General features: G+C 41.7%; 1 protein-coding gene and 1 pseudogene across 2 annotated transcripts; one reads left to right on the plus strand and one right to left on the minus strand.

The window, feature by feature from the left end:
* Positions 1-1,091: 1,091 nt before the first annotated feature.
* On the minus strand, positions 1,092-1,668 carry LOC131904455 (forkhead box protein H1-like; annotated as a pseudogene).
* A 16,653-nt stretch (positions 1,669-18,321) lies between these two features.
* On the plus strand, positions 18,322-23,132 carry Chchd7 (coiled-coil-helix-coiled-coil-helix domain containing 7). Of its 2 annotated transcripts, none has more exons than XM_059255638.1 (5): positions 18,322-18,433; positions 18,848-18,993; positions 20,664-20,729; positions 22,159-22,257; positions 22,995-23,132. In XM_059255638.1, the coding sequence occupies exons 3-5, from the start codon at positions 20,676-20,678 to the stop codon at positions 23,097-23,099; spliced, it is 258 nt and encodes an 85-aa protein (XP_059111621.1). In that variant the 5' UTR covers positions 18,322-18,433; positions 18,848-18,993; positions 20,664-20,675; the 3' UTR covers positions 23,100-23,132. The 2 variants fall into 2 exon arrangements, with proteins under 2 accessions (XP_059111621.1, XP_059111622.1); XM_059255639.1 differs by lacking the exon at positions 18,322-18,433 and adding an exon at positions 18,440-18,600.
* Positions 23,133-23,458: the final 326 nt, after the last annotated feature.

A 23,458-nucleotide genomic window follows, 5' to 3' on the forward strand; every position in this document is an offset into this window, starting at 1 on the left:
GGAGCAGTAGCAGCCAGTAGAATTTTACATAAGTTGAGCAAAAGTTAGTAAGGTGAAGACACTGAATGGCAACTTATTTAATAGATCCTGGGAAACTAGCAAGTTTATTATATTTTTTAATGTTGTAAATTACTGTTATCTCTCCTACCTCGATCACTCCAAATCATGTAAGGCCCCAGTCTTTCATTTCCTAACCCTTTCCCCAAAAGGTGATACTCCTTCCCAGGCAATTGAACAAGGGTAAGACTTCAGGCTGGACTCATTTCTGCCTCTTCCTCCCCCAGCCTAGAGAAAGGCAGGCATGGTGGCAGAGGGACAGATGGATGGCACAAGGGCCTGAGAAGATCAAGAAAAGCAGCACCACTCAAGGCTGAGCGTTGTTTCTCCAGACTCAGTCCCTACATGTGGGAGAGGTGAAGGCATGATTAGCCAGGCCTATCATCCCGAGCAGAGCCACAACCCTTTCTGGAGTAGCCCACTGAAAGTTGTGGATTTTCAGCAAGGCTGTACCTGGTGTTTTATAGCTCTGGATAGGTTCCTAGCTCTGATTCTCCATCAACCTGGTATCCATAGGTGGGAAGGAGAAGCAGTCCCTGCCTACCGAGGAGAGGAGTCAGCCTGAAGCAAGGGCAACCAGGACCTAAGAGTGGCTGGCACATATGCACAAATCATAGATGCTCTTGTTGGGTGGTACTCCCTGGAAGACGAAATCTAAATTGCAGAGCTGATCTTGGGATTCAGTACCTACTATCCAGTAGGTTGAAAATGGGCCTGTGGATAAGAGGTGGAAGGTAGTATGGTCAAGGGCATTACTACATTGGGGATGAGAAGGGTAAGGAAGAGGTAGGTAGCTGTCCTCACAGGGAGTCTCCACACTCCCTGCTGGACATCCCAATAGGATCTAGGGAACCCTGAAATAAGTGAAGGAGCTAGGTCCCTTGCTATGAGGAAAGGGGGAACCCTGAAATAAGTGAAGGAGTTAGGTCCCTTGCTATGAGGAAAGGGGGAACCCTGAAATAAGTGAAGGAGCTAGGTCCCTTGCTATGAGGAAAGGGGGAACCCTGAAATAAGTGAAGGAGCTAGGTCCCTTGCTATGATGATTTTCCTCTGGAAAGTCCCCCCTCTACTCTTGTGGGTCCTGGAGGGTACAGAGGGGCCACAGAAGATTCTCAGAGGAGTTAGGGGGTATAGTGTATAGCCTCTGTTCCCCCTTGGATCAGCATGCTGGGACCATGTTGATTTCAGGGTCCTCTATCAGGAACTTGATGCTGAAAACCCTTCCTGGATGGTTGTGGAATCCTGGGAGGCTGATAGTGCTGGCCATGGAGCACGAAGGGGCTCAGGTCCTTGGCAAAAGCTCTTGTGTGTGCCCTGGGCCTGCCAATGCTGGCACAGGGCAGTGTTCTGAAGGCACAGCACTTCTCTGGGATCAGGCTCATGCCCACCACCCAGAGGGTCCTTAACCTGGGGCTTCACATGGTCTTTGGGCACCTTAAGGAAGCAGGGGCTAGAGGAAAGGTTGTGGTGGATGGAGTCCTTCCAGCCCTCATAGTTGTCCCCGATGAAGGGGAATACCGCTAGACCTGATGGATGATCTGGGCCAGCTTCAGCCTGCGGATGGAAGTATGCAGCCTGAATTACCAAGGTGATCACAGCCAATGAGGTATAGGTTTATCAGACCTTAGGTTATCTCTTCTTCCTCCTCTTCGGGGGCTTCGAGGCAAACTGTTTTGGGGGGGGCCTCAGGTGAGGTTGTAAGACCCAAGCAAGGGAGGCAGTCCTGGGCCGGGGCCTGGCCTACGAGAGGGCTCAGGGCAGTCAGACTGTGTGTGTGTGTGTGTGTGTGTGTGTGTGTGTGTGTGTGTGTGTGTGTGTGGCCTGGCCTACGAGAGGGCTCAGGGCAGTCAGACTGTGTGTGTGTGTGTGTGTGTGTGTGTGTGTGTGTGTGTGTGTGTGTGTGTAGGCTGGGTCTTAGCCTGAGGCCATGCTACCATGAAGGTTTTAAAGAGCAGGGTGAGGGCTGGGATGTAGCTCAGTGGTAGCCTAGCATGAGTGAGACCTTGCATTCAATAGCCAGTGCTACAAAAACATATAACATAATAAAAATAAACAAAGCTCAGAGTGGGTATGGAGAAGGGTGATGGTAGAGACACTTAAGACCTCAGGAGTGTGGGAAGGAACCCAATGCTGGGAATAAACAGGACAGAGAGACAGGCAAGAGGGTGCAAGAAGGGCTACTACACAAGATGAACCCAGGAAGCTGTCCTGCCTCAGAGGAAAAAGGGTTGTTCAAGGCAGTTCCCTCAGAGCTCGCTCACTCCTTGCCACCAAACCGGCTCTGGCTACTGTTCCAGATGTTCCATTCCAGCAGTAGCCCTCCTTACTTCTCCCCACCTCAGAAGACTCCTCCCACTCCTTTGCTTTTCTTGGCCTTCCAGAGCTTCTAGTATCTCGGAAAGAGCTTTCTTTAGGGGAACAGCGGAGTCCAGAGCTGAGAGAGGGGAGAGAATGTTCTGGGCAGAGCTGGGGAGCAACTCAGGCCCAAGTCCTGACAGGCACTGGACTCACCGTCACTTTGCACTTTTGTATCACCTAGTAATGTCACTGTCCTTAGTCACAGGCGGCGGTGGCGGCGGCGGGGAGGGGGCAAGAAAAGCAAAGGACGGAGCGGTCTTCCAGGTAGGGACTAGCGGGGGCTGCAAAGAAAGCATCATGTGAATGTGTGGTATGTCTGCAGGACTGTAACTTGAGAGCACCTTGATCATGACTCGTGGATAGTCCCGATACTTCAGATTCCTCCACTGAAATCTTTCAGATAGCTGAAATGCCAATTTACATTATCATGTTAAAATGATTATGTGGTAATGTGTATAATCTCTCTTTAATTTACCTGCTTTGAAAATTCTAATTAATTTGCTTTGACAGGTGAGTCCTTTTCTACCTTAACATGAACCTATAATGTCAATGTACAACAATGATAGTGATGATCCTGAATATGGTGGAGAAACATGGGTTCTGAATAGCCAAGCATACTACCAATGCACACACATCCAATGCTGTGGTGTTAAAGCATGCACCATGCACCTTCTGAGTCAGTCTTTTGGGTAAAAATAGTAAGTTGGACAATTGGATTTGGGCAACAGGGAAGATCAGCAGTCCCAGACGGATGGCAAATATAATAATGACACCAAGGTGACTGTTAAGGGGAAACAGTGACAGCGACAAGTGAGAAAGCAAAAGCATAAACAATGTGGGTCATGTTGGAGGTTAAGATCCAGATACTCTCATGTCCTACTTGGTCACCAAGAGTCTTTCCTAGAGGTCCAAATGACCATGTGACTGACATGCTAAGGAAAACACAGGCATTTATCTTTCTGCCCACTCATTTTATACCTAAGAATTTAGTTGAAGAAAATTACCAGAGAGGTAAACAATGATTTATGCACAAGACCATTTAAAAACTATAAACCTACCTGCCAACAACTAGGAGAAAGCTAAACAATTGTGTTTTTTCACAAAGATCTAGCTTTTGAAAAAAACAAAAGAAGAAACACATAAGGATATAGGAAGCTAACTTTATACAATGTGAGGTATGTTTTTGTTTGCACAAAGTGCATTATACAAAAGAACATAATTCAGTTTTAAAAACTATTATAGGCTTCTAAAGAAAAATGCAAAGGAAATACCCATTCATATTTTACATACACTTTATGATAGGACCCCAGTGTTGCAGTAGGAATAAGGTATCATTTTCTATTCATATTTATGGTATTCTGATTGCTTATGACATTTAACTCAACATTACCTCTTCTAATTCATTCTTTTAAACTTTTTTTCCCCTGTAAGAGATTACTGGGAAGCACAAAACAGCCTCTGAATTTTACTAACATAGAGGAGCCATCACACTGTGTTAAAAAAACAAAACAAAAAAACCCACCACAAAACCAATGAACAAAATTCAAAAGTATTGGAAATGCTTCAGGACAAAACCAAAAACATAACTTCAACAACTATTAAGGGGGATAATGGAGAAGGAGTAATGTGTGGGCCGAAAGAAACAAGGGAACTGTCAGGTAATTGGAGGCCTGGGCTTTACTAGATTCGAATCACGCAATTGCTAAAAGGATTAAATGCTAGCCAAGAAGATGTGAATTTGGTGAATTAAGGATATTTGGTGAGATTGAGGAATTCTTGTTTGAGGATGTAATAGTTGCACTGTAATCACACCTTCAGAGTCTATACTTTTGGGGAATACCAAAAACACTATACAAATAACATGTAACAATCTCCCATCAAATGGTCTCCAACAGAGGGCTGTATCTGGGTGGGGTGTGGCTGAAGCAAGCCTAACTCCTGCACTGCTGTAAAAAGTGGTCTGGGTACAAGAATTAATTCTACTACTTTCTCAACTTCTGTCTATCTTCAAATCGGCCTACAATAAAGAGTTCAAATGATCTGTACAGGCAGCATTCCCTTAATGCTGTACAGGCAGCTTGTGTGTCTACATGTTACAAACATTGTGGTTCCGTCCTGGAAGGTAACGGATAGTGACAATTTACTCACATGTACGATGTCCACTCTTCCAGGAACTGAGAAATGCCTACAACCAGTTTTGAGACTTTGACCCTGCTGTGAGGATCTCAGGCCAGTCACCTGATAGTCTACTCTGCTGAGGCTAAACACTTGTTTTCTTAGCATGAGATGGATATACAAGTAACGTTATAATACACAATTTCAGGAGTCATGGCCTTCCTCCAAAAGAAGCTTTTTTTTTTTTTTTTTTTTTTTTTTGGTGGTGGGGGCCAATAATTATTCCTGGGGAATGTCTTCCTGGGCAGATGACTTTTTATCACATAGCTCCTAACTGTTGCACAAGGTTTGTCCAGACTTTTCTTCACCACAAAAGATCCTACAGATTGCACCAGATATTCACTATATGCCCAGTTCTCAAAGAAAGAAAAGATAAAGCTGGTGGTACATGTCTTGCCCTCGAATGACAGATCAGGAGGAAAAGTAGATACATACAGGATGGGACAGAGCTCCCAGCAGGTAACAAGGTGGCTATACACAAGGCAATATCACTACAGCTCAAAGAGCAGGCCAGGGATATATAGAAGAGAGGGCTCACTTGCCTCAAGGAGCTGTGCTTTTCATGGGGGTTATGCCTGAAGTGGAGCTTTCAAGGTGGCCCTGCCTCTAGCCATAGGGCAGAAGACCACAAGATGAGTGAGAGGACAGTAGTCAGTTATCTTGCAAAGGGCAACCTACACATGGCTCAGGAGCTCCACTTACCTCTGGACTGGCAGTCCCCAAGGAGAGCACAAGGTATTCGCGAAGGTGGACCTCTAGCTGGTCCCCTAACTTGTTCCCTATGTCTCCAGTGTCTGAAGTTCCCCCTAACTAAAGCAGGACTGTTGTGTAGTTATCCTGCCAGGGTTTTCCAGGTTGTTCCTCATTATTCAAGCAACTATACAAAGATTCTTTTGTATTTGCTGCTGTCTCCAAGGGTCCTTGTTCATTCAGCCCCTCAGAACTATTCATCCTTGGATTCTTTCTTATAGCCTTCCTACCAGATGTTAGTTTGAGGAAGCCCTGCTTGCAGTCTGAGGAGAGGATCTAGCTTAGTGCCTGACTCAAAGCAGGTACTGAGCAGTCTGCAGTCTGCATAAAACCCAGGAGAAATACAGAGATGTAGGGAGTTGGCTTATATAGAAAGAAGCATGGAGGACCATGAGTGAGGTAGAGATAGTGGTTTCGTTAGCGTGAAGCTGCACATAAAAGGTACCATGGGGGAGGAACCTGGTGCTCAGTGACAGTGTGTACGGAGGGGTAGGAGATCACAGAACTGCAAGTGTCAGGGATTGCTAACACATGGGTGAGCAAGGACAGGTGGAAGAACAGCACCACCAAAGGAAGTGACAAACTAGCAGGAGATAGGAAGGCAAGAGGCTGGAATTTGCAGAGCGATGGCACTAAAGATCCACCCATGGTGACACTAGAAAGATGCCACTGGGTTTGGCTCCTGGGGAGGGGTGCTATTTTCTTTTGTGATAAAACTAGATGGCAAGAGATGGGGAGGTAAACAAGATCACATACAAAACACAAACTGTTTTCTCATGAAGTTGGCACTGCTGAGGAAAAAAGATACTTGAGGGGTTGGAATGAAGGTTAAGATTTGGGTTTTGCTTTGTTGATGGAAGACAATTTGAGCACAGTTTATAGGTACAGAGGAAGAATGGGGAATTCCAATATGAGTATGGGAGGGCTAGCCTAAGTTAGGCTGCCGTAACAGGTTGTCTCCAGCAGCTCACCTCACGCCATGCATAGCCATATGGTACAGCCACCTCAGCTAGATAGCTAAACAGCTAGATATACTCTCCCCAGGGTTCTGAAGAAGTGTTGGGCAACTCTACAGAAACCCAGAAGCAAAGGCATGCCAGGCAGGGACTGTACAGAGGGCACAGTCTGCTTTGGAAAGGCGGCAGGATGCCTGGGGAGTCTCAGACAAAGGTGTCAGCTGAAGTTAAGGGTGGAGACTGCAGGGGGAGGACTGAGCACAGGGACTGAGTATCACTATTACCAAAGGCCCAGCTTGAAACTCAGTGAGTCTCTCTCCCAAGTAGGACAAAAAAACCACTGAAGAACTGGTACAGCCAGCCCTTGTCTCACTGGCTACCCTCCCCTGCTATGTGTTTGCCCACTGCCATCCTAATACTCAGCCACAGGTCAAAACTCCACTGAGCTGTGCACCTTGCTCTCGGCCTATTCTTCTGTGAGCCTGGCTCTCTTGTCCTTCCTCCACATGTCCACTGTGACTATGCACCTACAAGAGAAGTGCAAAACTGCTATTCTGGTTCCAAGATCATGGGCAGTTTTATGATTAGAAGCTTGAGTCCTGGCTGATGTCTAAACTGCATGTTGTAGGGGTGCTGAAAATCAGGCATTATTGAAAATAAATGCCCAGAACTTTCTGATGAACATGGACCCAATGGGGAATATCTGAGCCTTTTACATAGCAGAGGATCCCATGTCAAAGCGGGAGTATGTCGCACATCTTCCTGCTCAAGTTATTCTGAAATTAAGAAGCACCTTGAGTTTCCTAACCTCAAATCCTCTGCTTGAACAGCTCAAAGACTTCTACAGCACATGGAGCAAACTGTGAGGCTGGCCATGAGGGCTTGCCCTGGTCAGACCCAGGCATACCCATCTCCTCTTGCCTTGCACAGCTCCCTCAGAAACAGCTCTCCAGTATGGCTGTCTGGGTGCACCATGCAAGAAGCATACTTCTGCCCCTACTCCCGTTGAAACTACATCTTTCACCTAAATGTCGCTCCTTCTTTTTTCTTGCCTGTTTCTACCTCACGTCTTTCCCAAAGCCCATCTCAAGTTTCTCTTCTCCCTCCCATGAATACTGTAGTGTCTGGTATCTATATCATTCTCTGGACATTTAAAAATATACTACCTTTGTGTTCCTTTTGTACTTCTACCCACCGTTCAAATGGCATTTTTAAAAGCAAGCAAAAACTAAGGCAGTGAATATAGGTCCCCTAAAAGAGTGGCATGGGTACCTTTCATACTTTAGCTCCTACTTAGCACAAGAATAAAGTTGTAGTTGTCAGGATGCAAAGTAAAAACAAAGCCAATTATGTCTCTTACTACAGAATGGATCAATGTCAGATAACAATGATCATCCTGAGCAGTGGCATGGCTCTCTGCACTTGAGTGAAGGCAAGAAAGTTGCAGTCTATATTTTAAAACGGTGCAAAATCTTGTGATTTGTGATTTTTAGATAAATCTGTATAACCGTTAACATTGCTTTGTTAAAATAAGGTCAGCTGATCCAGTCTTACCTTGAAGTTGCTATGAAGAGTAAAAAACAAGAGAGCAAATAAATTTTTAAAAAGTTTCTTTGAAAGTGATAATACTACACTACTGATTCAATTTTTTTTTCTCTTTTTCTGGAGCTGAGGATCAAACTCAGGGCCTTGTGCTTGCTAGGCAAGCGCTCTACCACTGAGCTAAATCCCCAACCCCAAAATTTAATCAGATTTTAATCAGTTATTTTTTAAAAATTTTAAAATGGTATTTTATGGAGCTGAAAGAAAAATTCCCAACCTTCCACATGGGGAACATTACAGGACTAACAAAGTGAAGCTCTTGCCCGTGGCCTTTTCAGGGGACAGCACACACACTGCAGTCATTTCTTCTACGTCTCCTGGGAGGGAAGGGCCATCAGGACACTTTGGTCTTAGAAGCTCAATATCTAAAATTAACCAACCTAAGCAATACTTTCCACTGCTACCATATGGAATTACACTGTTTACTGAAGCAAAACCATTCAAAACTTCTGAAAGAAACAGTGATCATTCAGAAATCAGGTGGCTTGGCCATAAACCCAACTTAAGGCAACTCTGTCTGAGATCCTCCCTGTAAAACAAAGTTTAGATTTATAATATTTTAAAATCTCCTTTAACTTAGAAAGCAGATACATTTTCCACCAAATTCATATATATATATGTATGTATATAAATATATAGCTTAATAAGCATTCATACAACACTTTCTAACTTGAGTTAATATGTGTAAACTTTAAGCCTAACATAGGTTTACACTAACAAATTAATTTATAATTAGCTTTTATAGTCTGTCCATATTGAGGCTTCCTATCTCCCAGGCTGCTTTGGAAATGAAATGATGAGCCAGGTACAAGCAAACCCCAGTATTTTACGGCTGAAGCACAGCATTAATACTTAAATACAATGATGATATAATTTAAAAGTCATGTTGGTCAGTGATTCACAGAATTTAACCAATCAAGTTAAGTTTCCTTTCCTTTTAAGCAGAAACAGTCTCTTTTTGTGTGTGATCGTTTTGGTTTTGCTTTTACTATGAAGAACTTGTAATTACAATTTGGCTAAAATAAAAAGAAAAACTTACGATATTTTTCATCTTTACATGCTCAGAACCCCTGCTTTCTTACTTGACCAGTTTCGAGCCACATTTGGAGAACTAGCCCAGCGCTGCTTTATTTTAGTGAAACGGCAGATTAGACAGACAACAGCATTTACCTTTAAAGTTTTTCCAAATTCTCCTTTTTGGCAGCTAAATACGGTACTTCTGAGCTGCGTAACTTTTGAAACCTAGCTGGAGCACAGCACCACACACAGAGACAGGGCACACACAACAGCGTCCACGCTCATCTCAGCCTGCACGCCCCTTCTCCACGAGTGCTCCAGAACTCACCACTCGAGCACACGACCGTGTGCCTGCCTGCCGCAGCAGCACTACCATACACAGGGTGGCAGCACTGAGCGGAGCACAGCCAACAGCAAGCACACTGGATGCCAATGGGAGCACACCAGTGTCTGAATCCTGATTAGGAAAGAAGTTCGTAGACACACGGGCATTTTGGTTTTAATTAACAAGTCCTTTTAATTCTGGCAGAGGAATCGTGGACTGCAGAAAGGCTATTATGAGTCAGCCTCGGAACGGGATCCGTTATAGTCTTTTAAACTGTTTTCTCCTATTCTTGCTGTAACCAATAAAGGGTGAATTGAGTACAACTCCATTCAAGTATGACACTGGGCCAATGTGGAGCAGAGCAGTTATATCTGTAGTGCCTACTTTGAGATAACCTGAGCTATGGTTAAAGGTACTTCAGAATAGAACAGCATGCTGTGAGAACAAGGGCATGCTTAAGAAGCAAAAGTTTAATAAAACTGAATTAAGTTATAATACACACAAAGAGGACTTTTGAGGAAAACATTCAGAATAGTACTTTTAAAAACCACTGAAGCAGCGCTGTAATAATGATTACGTGTAAACACGTAATAATTAAAGCTCCCGAACACAGCAGACACGCAGCTAAATACTAGGCTATCTGTGACCACTTTTCTTTAAAAAACAATTAATATAATTAAAGATACTAAGATCTTTAATTTTGGCCATTTAAAATGTTTATTAACCGTCAAAGGACAAATGCTTAAGACCTTTTGCAGACTGCCAGACTTTATTTTATTTTGACAATTACTTTGTTTACAAACTTCTGGGACTTAAAAACAGATTCAGAAACAAAAACAATTCTTTCGGTTAAAATTCTGTCTATTTCAACAGTAAATCAATTTATTCACATAAATATTTAAATCTCTCTTTTCCCCCCAATTAAATTTATTATTTGATGGTTCATTTTCATCTCAATTTGGGTAAACAATTATGATAATACATCTTTATATACATACAGTCCTTTAAAATACGATGCATGGCACATTATTTTTGAGGAATGTCTTACACCTTATTTTAAGTCTGAAAGAGATCCTAGGAAGGCTGACACATGCACTGTCCACAGAGAGGAATGCAATCGGCTATCCGCGTGACGTCAAGTCTGAGGATGCGCAGGCTTTGTTAAGGGAAAGCGGAGCTTACACTGTCTCCGAGCCCTACAGACGTGCACTGTACTCACCCAGACCTTCACTCTTGGAAAACCCTAACTCTTCCAAGAACGAGCCAGCAGGGCTGCTTCCTCCACTCTTGGTGTGACTACTTTATTGTCCGTCCAGTTCTATCTTAATGCTGACATCATATGCCTTTCCAACCATTTTCAAATAAAATACCAATATTAGAAGAGAAACACAACTAAGATAGAAATTTACTCAATTAAATTACCTCAGACAATAACAAATTACTAAAACACAGGAAAAACATTTTCTAATATTTACTTAAACAATTTTAAATGTACTAGGAGAGCAAATTTATACCTGAGGCTGAGCTTGCAATCAAGTATACTGGACATACCAGTGCTATTTTAAGGATATGATAGGTCTTAACCATCACATGTAAAGTAACAAACTTTCCATAAACTTAGAAAAATTATAATAAGTTTCATGTCACAGTAATAGAGCTAATCTCACTTCTCCAGAATGGAACAGTCACAGAAATTGTATTTAGAAAATGTAAAAGGCAACCCAGGGAAAGGGAATGTACTCTTATATAAACGCTATTTTACCTCACTGCCTTAAGATAGTACAACAGAATCTTTTATTGTAACTCCTTTGGGCATGATGAGAACTAATTTGGGCTCTGCAATTAGACCATTAAGACAATACAAGAAAATAAAACTAATTTACTGAGAAAACCTATCAGACTAAAATTCAATTGGTGCTCTTTTGAACCTGCAAAGTTAAACAACCTTAAGTTTCCAGGCTTGGTTTCTGAAAATTCTCTTCATCCAGAACAATCAACTGATGGATCTTCAGAAAAATAGAATTGACAGTAACACGTTCTGATTCCACCTTTTAGACAAAAGATTTATAGTCCTCATTTAAAAACTGATTTTTAGTTTCCAAAAAATGTATCTTAAAGATTCTAATGCCCACTGATCAGACATTCGATGTTTTTATGTCAGGTGGCAGTTCTTTAATTGTTTCATTTACTCTGAGAATAGTCTCATACTTAGAAACTGCAACATAGAAAACCATAAACAACCTACATGCAATACACCAACACTGGTATGGGACAATAATTTAAATCTTAACAACAGAAAAGCTTAAAATGAGACTCTCATTCAAAAAAGGTATATTTGAAGACTCTGAAATGCACTACCATCCACTGCTGGAAAGGACTCCTGCACTCCCAGAGCAGGCTGCAAAACTAAAGGTAAATTCTACTCCAGATATCACAAGAGCAGGTTTCAATTCTCCTTCAGAAAACCAACTGCTAATTAGTAAACGAGAAAGAGAATGTCTTTAATCAGCAGCATACACCTTAAAATATCCTGAAAATTAACAGTCTTCTTGGTGAAATACTCTTATCTATACCTTATTAAAGCCTTTAAAGTGTTATTAAGACTGTAAAAAATTATTCAAATTGCCCTGAAAAATCCACAGAACAAAACTATTCTTAGAATGGGGCTTTGAAATTTATTTTACTATCCTAAAAAAGAAGTTTTAAGCTTTCCAATAAACAACAAGAGAGGCAATTTTCAGTGACTCCTAAGGCTCTCAAACTATTTCACATTACTATATATTTAAATACTCTTTAAAATCTTTTTAAAAAACATCAGAAAATGACTTTCTCCTTTTCCTTCTGTTAAAAAAAGAATTTCAAAGCATCACTACAAATCATTCTTAGAATTTAGTTTAATCAAAATCTAAAGAAAGAAGGATCAGAGGCTCTGGAGGTCTAATTTTAAAAGGTGGTTACAAATGCAGCAAGTTACACTAAAAATATTCTGATAAAATTCCCCAAATTAACACTCAGATATCCTTTTTTTTGTAAACTTGTGATTTTTGCTTTATAGTTGATTATTCTTTATTTATATAAGTTGAATTTTAAATTTATCATAATTACTATTTTATTCTGAAATTCTTATTTCTCTGGTCTCTCATCATTATTTTTGGACATGTTAGTTTACACTGATGTTGTAGTACACTTCCATTGTTCAAAAGTCTTATATTTAAAAAGCATCAAAACCACATTTTTGTTCTCTAATATCTTCACATTTCTAGGTTTTCTATGACTTTAAATTAGGAAAAAGTTCCACTTAAAAAACAAGGTAAAGGAATACTTTTAGCAAACTGTTTTTCCTATTAACCTAGGATATAAATGCAGAAGTTCACTCACTCTACACATGCACATACATTTCATAGGTAGTCATCTCAAATTCCCAACACATACTTTGGTTAGTTTTAATACCAGGATACTGTAGTAACTCTGTTTACAAGACATTCAGGAACTTTTAAACACTAACAATTTTAATGCAATATCACACTACTTCACTTTTTAAAAATGAGATATTATTTGTTTTATAACATTTTTTTGTACTTTGATATGCATTTAAAAAAAGTAAAATCCTTACGAATAACACACACAATACATACACAGAATCAGAACACAAAAAACATTCAAATGTCTCTGATAGTCAGCCTCACCATGCCCTGGTCAGCTCTCCCCTACAAGGAGGACATACAGACAGGAGGATACACTAGGTAGAATGCAAACCTCAGGGAGATAGGCCAATGAATTGAAAAGTAAAAATCAAACTATGCCTCTGTAATAATTTCTATTAGGCTTTTATACAGATATATTTCTTATAATGTCAAATGTTAACAACTACATACCAACCTTTCATAAAAATTTATAACCTAGAAATACTCATTTATTTTCTCAAATTAAACCTAAAATTAAATTTTCAAATGAGATATAAAAGTTGCCCTGAAGTGAAGGAAAAGCAGTAACAGTAGATTTCGGATTTGAGAGTTTCAAAAAAGTTAGCAATGATATGATTACAAAAAAAGCAACAATAAATCACTTCTAAAGTGTCTTTGTGTTGGAATGGAAAAGAACTCTTCTGCCTGAGTTCTGAAATCACAGTGACCATGTACCCTGCCCTCACACTGAATTTGTTTGTAAACACTTTTCTAAGGCTACCTAAACACTTACTAACTGCTTAAATATGCTGCCTACATTAATTCCTGTTAAAATTAAAGAAATAAAGGTATACCTTTGTTTCCAAGCAATGACTGACATGCTTTCAACGTATTCAGTGTTTCAGGACAAATACTGTTTATCAGGTTCTTAAAATATTTTGAATGATGGTTCAAGCGAGAGTTTCTCTCCTTGTACCCTGAACAGATGCACTTGCTTAGCTTCTGCTCAACAGACACACTTTCCTTCTTCTGAAACTCTCTCCTCATGTGTAACACGTTAATTTTTTACATGCTAAATTCCCAAGAAATAAAATAACAAATAATAATATTAAAACATTTCTAGAAGGATGAACATTTTGATTACACAACTTGAGAAAAATGATTATTTAAGCAAACTTCAAAGACAGCCATGAACATAGGTTTTAGTTGTCTGTCTTTTAAAATCCCAGTTACAATAGGAACAGAACATTTAATTTAGAAAACAATAATTTAATCCTTAGGTAAATTTCCAGAATATCTTATGAAAATGTATTTAATAACAATAAAGATTATGATAATAATGAAGGAAAATTCCCATATTTGATTGATATTAAAACATAAACAGCATTCTTAAAATTTCCAAATTCATTGATAAAAGCAAATTCACTACTTTAGCTATAAAATGTCTGTTTATTGAAATATTTTGATTATAATAAATACACAGATATGGAGTTTTATCAGTATTAGCCCACACTCACTAAATCATCCATCACAACAGAAAAATCCTTTTCAGAATTTTGAACAGCAACACTGAGCATCTAAGTCTCAGATAGGAATCTAAATCGGTGAGATTTCTTTGACTTTAAGTGAAGTAAGAATGTGGAGCAGGAGATATCCTTAGATGGTTTCTGTAAATTGGTATAATTTAATAGGACTTCCAGACAAAGGAAGTTCAACAGGTAGGATTTCTAAGACATCAAAACACCTTAATGCAACCAATTCAAACCAGCTATTGTGGCACTCCCTATCTAAAGAAGACTCAAAGAGTTACAGTTTGAAGTTGGGCATTCTAAGTACATTTTCTAATTTAGAAAAGTAGCTGGTTGTACAAAGCCCAAACATAAAAGTTTATATCACCCTATATGAGAAAGAATAACCTTTAATAGGAGAACTTCTGTTGAGGCTGACAATAAAGAATGGAATCTTATTTTTAAGTGCCCAAACAACTTAAATGGCTCAATGAGCAAACAACTAAAATCAAAACTTGCCTTGACTTTGACTGACACTGAATTTATTAGTATTAGTATTTGGTTTGTCAAAGTGGCAACTGTTCAGTATCCAAGTCTCATGTATTTTAAGCACAAAGCATAATCCTGACTACTTATAGTCAAAGTAACTATCTTAAGCCAAAAACACAATGAAAATGCAAAATAAACTTCAGAGGTTTTCTAAGTAATGATGGAATTCTGAAACCTTTGGACAGAAGGTTATGGTGGGGAGGGGTTATCTTCTTCATTGGTTCTTTAATCTCTTCCCAACCCATTGTGATTTAATAGTGATCTGTGACACTGTGTTTTCTTTAGTGACTTCTTAGAAAGCTGCAGTGGTTTCCAAAGTGGGAAACCACAGGGTGATGTGCTCACAGGACACTGACAGTGTTCTCATGGAAGTATTTACAGAAAGGTGCCGAGAAAAGTTCAGTTAGAAACAGGAACTAACATACAATGGACTTTAAATTAATAATTTTTATGCAGTATGGCAAAAGAGAACATTGCCTAAGAAGCCCCAAAATCCAGTTCTAACTCTGATCCATTTCTACAAATTGTAAGAACAAAGCAAAATAGAGATTTATTTCCTAAACTCCATCTGCCTGTGGAAACAGAATGTAAGTTGTTTCCATTCCAGATTAATCTTAATCTCAAATACAGTACAGTTAACAATGTACACATTTTACCTTTTGAAAATACTGGGGACATCTAAGACACAAGAGCCCACAGTAGCTAACGATTAGTAAACATTTCCTGTTAAACACAAATCACTTCAGCCAAAAAAATGCAAATTGATAGGCTTCTGGATTTTCAAGCATTTTCATTTCCAAAGTGTAAAGTTACAACATACGCATAGGGTGGACTTTAAAAATGGATGTATATGTAAACTTTTCCATGGTCTTCATGGGAGCCACTCCCGCCTCCCCAGAAATGTCTACTGCTTACAATGTTAAGGAATCTTCACCTCTTTGCCTGTAATTTTCAACCAGAAGTCCTCAATGTACCTAAAGCCAAACTGAATATTAGGTATTTTACAAAATGGCTGTAAACCCCCATTATGGGCATACATGGCTCTTTGATCTCACTGCACAGAATTCATAACTGTTCAATAATGCTATACCATTACACCACACACCTTCAACTATTTCCATTTTTCCACAATTCCTTCCAAAATCAGCTTCCAGAGCAAAGCAACGTAACATGAAAAGTTTCTGGGAGGGCTTGTTACATAAAAGAACAGCGTGGATGAAAACTAAGCCACACACGTATCCATCTTCTACTGGGCTTGTTTACCCCTCCTCTCCCTCCATCACTCCTAAACGTGGGTGCACTTGAGTAATGGAAAGAGAAGGCTCTTCCATCACCACACACTTCCAGCACCTCTGCCTTTGGTCCTCAGACAGTAAGTCTCCGTAGGTGATGAAAACCCTAAGAAAAGAGAAGCTGTCTCTTTAAAATGCCCTGCTCTGTCCCAGATCCCACGTGGAACCAACATCAGCAGCACTTTCCCACTAACATCAACGTGATGCAAGAGGCACCATCCTTTTCTATACAGAAAACCAGAAAACCTCAGTTCAACATTCCTCAGTGAGGGCGAACAGGTGAAGCAAACGTGTCAGGAAGGGAGAAGCCAAACAACTCCCCACCCCTCCCCAAAGGTTCGCCAGTCTCGCCCTCCAGTCTCTCTGGGCAACAGCACCTTTCTACCCCTCCTCTGGAGAGCCCAGTTTAAAGAAAGGAGGGAGCCACTAACAAAACCTGAGGCATAAATGCGACGAAAAATGCAATCTAAAGCCGCAAAGGTTTATTCTTCCAATCACACACATTAACTCTATTAAAAAAAGGCATCACTTTTTTTCTACCAAAAAAAGCAAGCCCCGCAAAGATCATTAAAAGGGAGTTATAAAATAGCAAATACAGTGTTTATCTTATCTCAGATCAGTCCACATTACCAATAAGTTTAGCAGTTTCTGCACTACCACCTCCCCCTCCCTCCCCCTGCTTCTCTTGCATTGGATTTTCACGTTTTCTCATTGTCGGTGGAGTTATAAAAGGCTTTTGCCCTTCGAAAGTTTTAAAAAAATAAATAAATATTAACTCCTTGGTCCCTGCAAAGTCAAAATGGACTTCAGGGGAAAGGCGGTTCACACTTTAACCTTTAGGGAGAAAGGGGGGAGCATCCCGGATTTTTAGGGATTTTTTGCGATTTTTTAACAATTTTTATTTGGTTATATGCCTGAGTTCTCCCTCCATTTTGGTTGTTTATGATACTGACAACAAGCTGTCCCTGCTCCGTCCCGATCTCCTGCTTTCATTTAGCACCCCCTCCCCCTACGCCCCCGCCGCCACCCTGCTGGGTCCGGCGCCCCGCGGACCCCGCACCCCGACTCGGCTATCCCACCTGGGCAGAGGGCAAAAACAAATGCATTTCTCCAGAAAAGAAAAACCTCTTCGGAAAAGGGGGCAAAGTTACCCCAAGTCACTCCCAGTGCCCCCCAAATATTGCCGACCGCGGGTCTCCGCCAGGCCCTTTGGGAAGCGACCTTCCCCCGGGATGTTTTGGTGGAAAATGCGGAGAGTTTCCTCTCAAAACCGAATTTATATTAATTTTTCCCTTATTTTTCGGGTCTCTAATGTCTTCCGCTCTCGCTGCTGCCGCTGCCGCTGTCACAATATTCACAGCACCAGAGAGGAGGAGGAGGAGGAGGAGGAAAACTTTTCAAACTTTCCAGACCCTGAATAAAAGGGTTTTTTTTTTCCCACCGACCTCACCTTCGGGTCCCCAGCCGCGTCGCCCCCTGCCCTGTCAGCAGCGACCTCGGGAGTCCTCTTAGCCCCGCCGCACGATTTTATTTGATTTTTTATTATTATTTTTCTCTCTGGGGTCCTGAGCAGGGGCTGGGAGTAGCACAAACTTTTCCTCCTCCTGCCGCCGCCGCGGCTCCTCTGCCCCCTCGGCTAGTCCCATAATTTAAATAACCCTGATATTCCTCCCGCTAAACGCCTCCCCGCCGTCCCGGACCCCGGGAGAACTCACCGCGGGGCTTTAACATCCTCCCTCCGGCCCGTCCGCCGCCTTTACACCGCCCGCGGAATTTCTAATAATTTTTTTCTCATATTTCGGGCTGGACGCGGCGGGCCTGGAAATTGTTTCCTTACGCCTCTTTCCAGCAGCCATTGTAGTGTATGCGCTGCCCCTGCAGCTCAACTTGCAGCTGCCGCCGCCGCCGCCGCCGCCGCCGCCGCTGCCGCCGACGTCGCGCCCACTGCCGCCTCCCCCCGCCCGCTCGGCCGCCGCCCCCGCCCCGCGCCCGCCCGCCGGCCCGCCCTGGCCCCCGCCCGCCGCGGTGCCCGCCCCCCTCACGCTCCGCCCGGGCCCGGCCAGTCCGCGCGGCCGCCGCCGAGTCCGGCGGGACCATTGGTCGGCGCAGCTGCCAGTCAGGCCGAAGTGTTAAGAGCGAGGCTGCGGGGCGGGGGGCGCGGTGGGGCGGGGCGAGGGCGGGGTCTCACGCCGTCCCACCCACTCCTCCTGCCTGGGCCCTCCTCCCGCTGCCCGGGGGCGGAGCGAACAACGCCCGCCCCCACCGCACAGAGTCCCTCGCGCCTGTCAATCCGGCAGCAGCGCGCGCGGATTGGACGGGCTGAAACGGGGGGCGCGGGGGCAGCACGTTGGGGTGCGCGCTATTTAAGGTCCTGCTGCGTGAGCGACTGACGTGTTTGGAGCTGCAGCCGGCTCGGGTGCTGGCGGAGTGGCGACCGGTGGTGAGTGGTCTCCGGCCCCTCCCTCCCTCCACGGCAGACCCTGGACTACACTAGCCGGGGACGCCTACCCTAGTTCTCGGCGCCAGTTCGTCCGCGGCATGCCGTGCTGTCGCTGCTCGTGCTACGCGAGTCGTCCGGCCGGGGCAGCGGAAGGTGACCCTAGGCAGGTCTGGGCACCCCGGATTGTGTCACTCCCCGCCCTGCCCTTCCCGGGTCCTCGCGGTCTGGTGCGCCCCCTTCCCCAGCCCCTGTGTCGTGTTCACCTGTGCCGGCTGTCCACTGTCTGATACTGCGGAGCGGCACCCCGGAAGGCGATGCGGTCCGGGAGTCGCATCCTTGGGGAGATTCTCCTCCGATCTCCCAGTTCCCGTTAGTGTGTACTTTGACTTTTTGTCCCTGTTCCTCTGCACCCAGGTTTACGGCGTGGTGTGTTTCTGCTTCCGGATTTAACCCTCAGACCCGGCTCTGAGCAGCCTAGGGGCCTGGACGTGTTCAGTAACGTGCCCTTCCCCCACCACGGATCAAAGCTACAAGGAGAGTGGGAATCTGGAACTCTTTGGGTAAGCCATTTGTCCTTTGGAGTAGATTTTTAGTGATTCCTCAGATGTGCTGTAAGTTGGCAGCCTTCCCTCAAACCTTTGGTTTTCCTTTTGAATATCCTCTTGGAAGTAGTAGAGAGTTGTAATAGTTGTTCACTCTGACTCTTCAAAGAGTAAGCAGATAAGGCCTCTTTAGCAGGGCACTCCATCTTGCCCTTCAGCCCCATTCCTCCATGTAAATTGCCATTTCCTCTTCCTGAACAGTTAACACAGGGATTCATACGAAAGAGGTGGTATTCAGAAATCCATGCTTAAAGTGACTTGCATTGAGAATCCAGAATAAAAAACACAAAAACCAACGAAATGGGAATAGCTTGAAGCAGCAAATTTAATGACTGTGTTGTGTAGGTATTTTTAAAGCATTTCTGGCTGATGATAATGAAATAGAACAGAATTCCTTCATGATTAGGACACAGCTTGACTTCTGTTTGTGTCTGATTGTTGCTGAGATGATAATGCCTGTGTATGAACTATCAAGCAGAGTTCTGTGAAGACATGACAGGATAGATAATGAAAGAGAAGGTTGTATGTGTTCTTATTCCCGTTATTTCTGTTAGGAAAGGCAATCCTGTAAAATCCTGTCTTCTGAGGAGGAGAAACTTCTAGACACAGTTGGACTCTGCACTGAGTCTCTGTCAGCATGCTTCTGTTGGCTGGATGTTTTCAATGAAGGTCATGAAATCAAATAATTATTTGGTGATTATTGAAAGTTGAAGGACTGCAGAATAATCAGATCCGTCTTTTAGCCCAGACATCCTGATCTTTCTCAGTATAGAAGGAACTGGACAGGGTGACCATTGACTGAGAAATGTTCACTTATCAGGAGTTCATGGGCTTGAATTACTTTTTTGGAATATTTATTATTTCTTTTAACATTTTTTATGACGTTTCATACAAAAATTCTGACTTCTCTGAAAAGTCACATGCATTTTTTTTTAAATTCAGTGGAGTTGTGTACATAATACTGTCTTACTTCTCTGAAATATACTTTGATTTTTAGTTAAGAGTAAACTAGAACAGGATTTGGGCACATAAGCCAGATCAGCTTCTTTATGCTTATTGTAGGGATTTTTCAAAGATGGTGAGTGGCTCATCAATGCCATATCAATATGTTGAAACAAAGAAAGACCATTCTGAAATAACTGTGACTATTGCTTTTTACACCCTGCCTCCTCCTTTGAAGAGACTTGTCACCAGTTTCACTTGAACTGGAGTTTGAAGAGCAGTTGTCTTGAACCATGACTGATAGACTTACTTCATGAAGTGTATTCCCTGATTTGGAATAACTAACTGGCTCTTAGTGAAATGCGGTGTCTTTAACCAATAGACTTTTTGCAAAGCTGTATTTTTAAGACTTGGATTGGAAAATTACTGAACCACAGTAGCATTCCCTGACTTCCTTCAACCCAGGGAAGTGTTATTTAAGTAGAAGGTAGTGCTGGAATAAACTTTGAATTGTTTTTAAACTGTGGCCTTTTAGAACGTTGACTAAGCAGTAACTGGCTTTTTGATAGATGTGCTGTGTTCCATTGTTTACTACACTTTTGAGAGTTAAGTTTTCTGTGCTTCTGGGGCTGATGACGTTTTCTGGTCATTTCCTTCTGACCTGTTTTTCTCCCTTCTGCCTTCAGTGAGAAGATAAGATGCCTATGGTCACAAGGCGGCTGAGAGATCCTGACATAAACCCTTGCTTGTCGGTAGGGTGACTTGCTTTTCATTGTCATGAGTGTTAATGTGGGAAAACCACTCTTAATTTTGTGGGCATCTGTTTTATACAGTTATTGAATAAACTATTATTCTGTGCAAAAGATATTCCTGGCCAGTGTATTTTATTTCACTCTAACATTTTTAAATGACCAAATGAAGCTAACAAAGACTCTTTTCTTCAACTTTGCTTAGTTGTGAAATAAGCAGTGTTTGGTTGTTACTGTAAAACTTGACAAGCATATGTAATGCTGAGGAAAATCTTGAGTCCAAGCATGATATAATACAGCAAATTTAAAACAATGGTTTTAATCACAGCAATTATTTAATCTCTTTGAGACAACCTGGCTGAGTCATGGGTTGACAGTATGATTAGCTTATTTTAAGCTTAATGGTCCTCACCAAGGTATCTTTTAAACAACGTTGTGTTGAAATAATAAGCTTTTGTTGACATTAATTGGGTATAGCTTGTAATATTTTGTTGTGGCCTTGCCATTCCTGAGAAATACAATATAAAAATCATCATATTGTTGCCATGTGGAGCACTAATTCACCATCCTGTATGGCTTTTTTAAAAAATACACATTATACAGTATATATCCATTGGTCTGTATATTCTGTTTTCAACAGCTTTAGTAAGTAAGTAAGTAAGTAAGTAAGTATTGTTTAGATAAGGTATGTTTCTGTGAACGAGATTCCCTGCCTATTTGAAACTTTATTTAACTTCTCACAGTCATACCTTTCACTTTGAAGCTTGTTGTCCAAACTGCTTCTAGTTCAGACAGCTTAAGTTTAATTACCAGTGGTAACTACCTCATTTTAAACTCATGGCCTTGTGTTGCTAACTTTCTTTTTGAAGTACATTAATGATAACTATTAAAATTGCATATGTAATAGTATGCTTGCATAATGGAGTGAACGATAGCCAAAAATGCACCTAGATGAATGCTGTTAATTTAGGTTTCCTTGATGTAGATCACTTACTCAAGTAATTTACTTGGAATCTCAAAACGAGCATTAAGATCAAACATCAAGTCAAAATGAGAATTGGGGAAAGCTGGGAGAACTGCACCATGAGCTGGGAGACAGGTTCCTCTCTCTTGCTATGGAGCAATACTCAACATGGTATACCTTGCTTTAGCTTTTGGAACATATGACCACAATCAGTGCTTTGGCTCAAACTCTTGTCATCAGATACTTAGAAAACTGGCCCAGACTGGAAAAAAAGATGTCTTTTTAAGTTGAGTGATTTCTGGAATAGTTGGCTTTATTATTTGGGTTTTATAAGTCTACCCACTAAAATGAACAAAATCATCCATTTCACATCTGCTCAGAGGGGAAGCAGCTTCAGAAGCCTTTATGTTTGGGTCTCTCATAGACCACATTCCACATTTTAAATGATGACTCTCTTACATATTTAAGGAATCTGATGCTTCTACCAGATGTATGGATGAAAATAACTATGACAGGGAAAGGTGTTCCAATTACTTCTTGAAGTACAAAAACTGCCGGCGATTCTGGGTAAGCTCCTCTTAGTACACTTCTTGTAGAAGTCTGTTCTTAGGCTCTTGACTGAAGCTGATATCAGTCAATAGCCCACAGTCTTCTCCATGATGACCATAGGGAAATTTAACCTTCAACCTTATCTTCTGTGTGGTTTTTCAACTCTATGGGGTCCTTGAGAGATTGTTTCATTTTATTCTAAGGGTTAATGCTTCGGTTTTAATATGGATAAGTCTTCCTAGGGAGGTATCTGTAGTCATGAAATAGCCTTATTATAAATTTGTGTTTCCTGAAGAGGAAGAGAAAGTACAGTTTACCCTGACATCATAGATCTCTTTAGACTTCTGTTTCTGTCTCCTTTCCCACAGGCAATCACAGTTGTTACAATGTGATTAGTACATTGATAATTCATTTTTGTTTCCCTGAGTACCATATCCAGCTCCTTCCTTTTCCTTTTCTGATGGTTAGTATCACTTAATCATGCATAGCTTTTGTAGGAGACTGTGTACACTCTTGTCTGTACTTCATGGCATATTCCCATCCCACTCCTGCTAATAATGTTTTCTGTGGGGATAATCACGTTGGTGTAATAGATTGAAACTTTTGGAGTTCCAGAAGTAGGTTTTAGAATTTTAAACTTAGGTTTTAGAATTTTCTTTTTGAAGAAACAATAGAAAATTACTGGCAAATGATTGCCATTTAATACATGACTGATTTTGATGTTTTTTGTTTTTTTGTTTTCTGCCTATACACAGAATTCTGTCATGGTCCAAAGAAGACAAAATGGAGTTCAGCCATCTATGCCTACAGCAGCAGAAAGAGATGAAATTTTGAGAGCAATGCAAAAGATGCCCTATTGAGTATTTGCATTAAAATTGTTTTTATAACTTAAAGCAGATGGATTTTTTTTTTTTTTTAAATCAGTGACTGTTGTAATCTTAAGACTTTACTGGTTTCATCCCAGGCAGTTTTGAGTTGTGCAAGGTGAGACAGAATTCAGCTAGCCTTAGGTCTTTGGTGTTTGCTTTTAGTGCTGTGACAAGAATGTTATTACCATGCTGTCCCTCATAGAAGAACAGCAATGTGAGGAAGGACCTAGAACAGACTCCTAGGGCTCTTACCAAGGTAGTGTTTCTCAGAAAGGAAGTGATGCAAGCAACACTGTGGTGGGAGGAAAGCAAACTGTGACTGTGTTGAAGAATAGCCTGTGTTTAAAATG

This window comes from Peromyscus eremicus, chromosome 2 (assembly GCF_949786415.1).
Source record: "Peromyscus eremicus chromosome 2, PerEre_H2_v1, whole genome shotgun sequence".
Classification (NCBI taxonomy): domain Eukaryota; kingdom Metazoa; phylum Chordata; class Mammalia; order Rodentia; family Cricetidae; genus Peromyscus; species Peromyscus eremicus.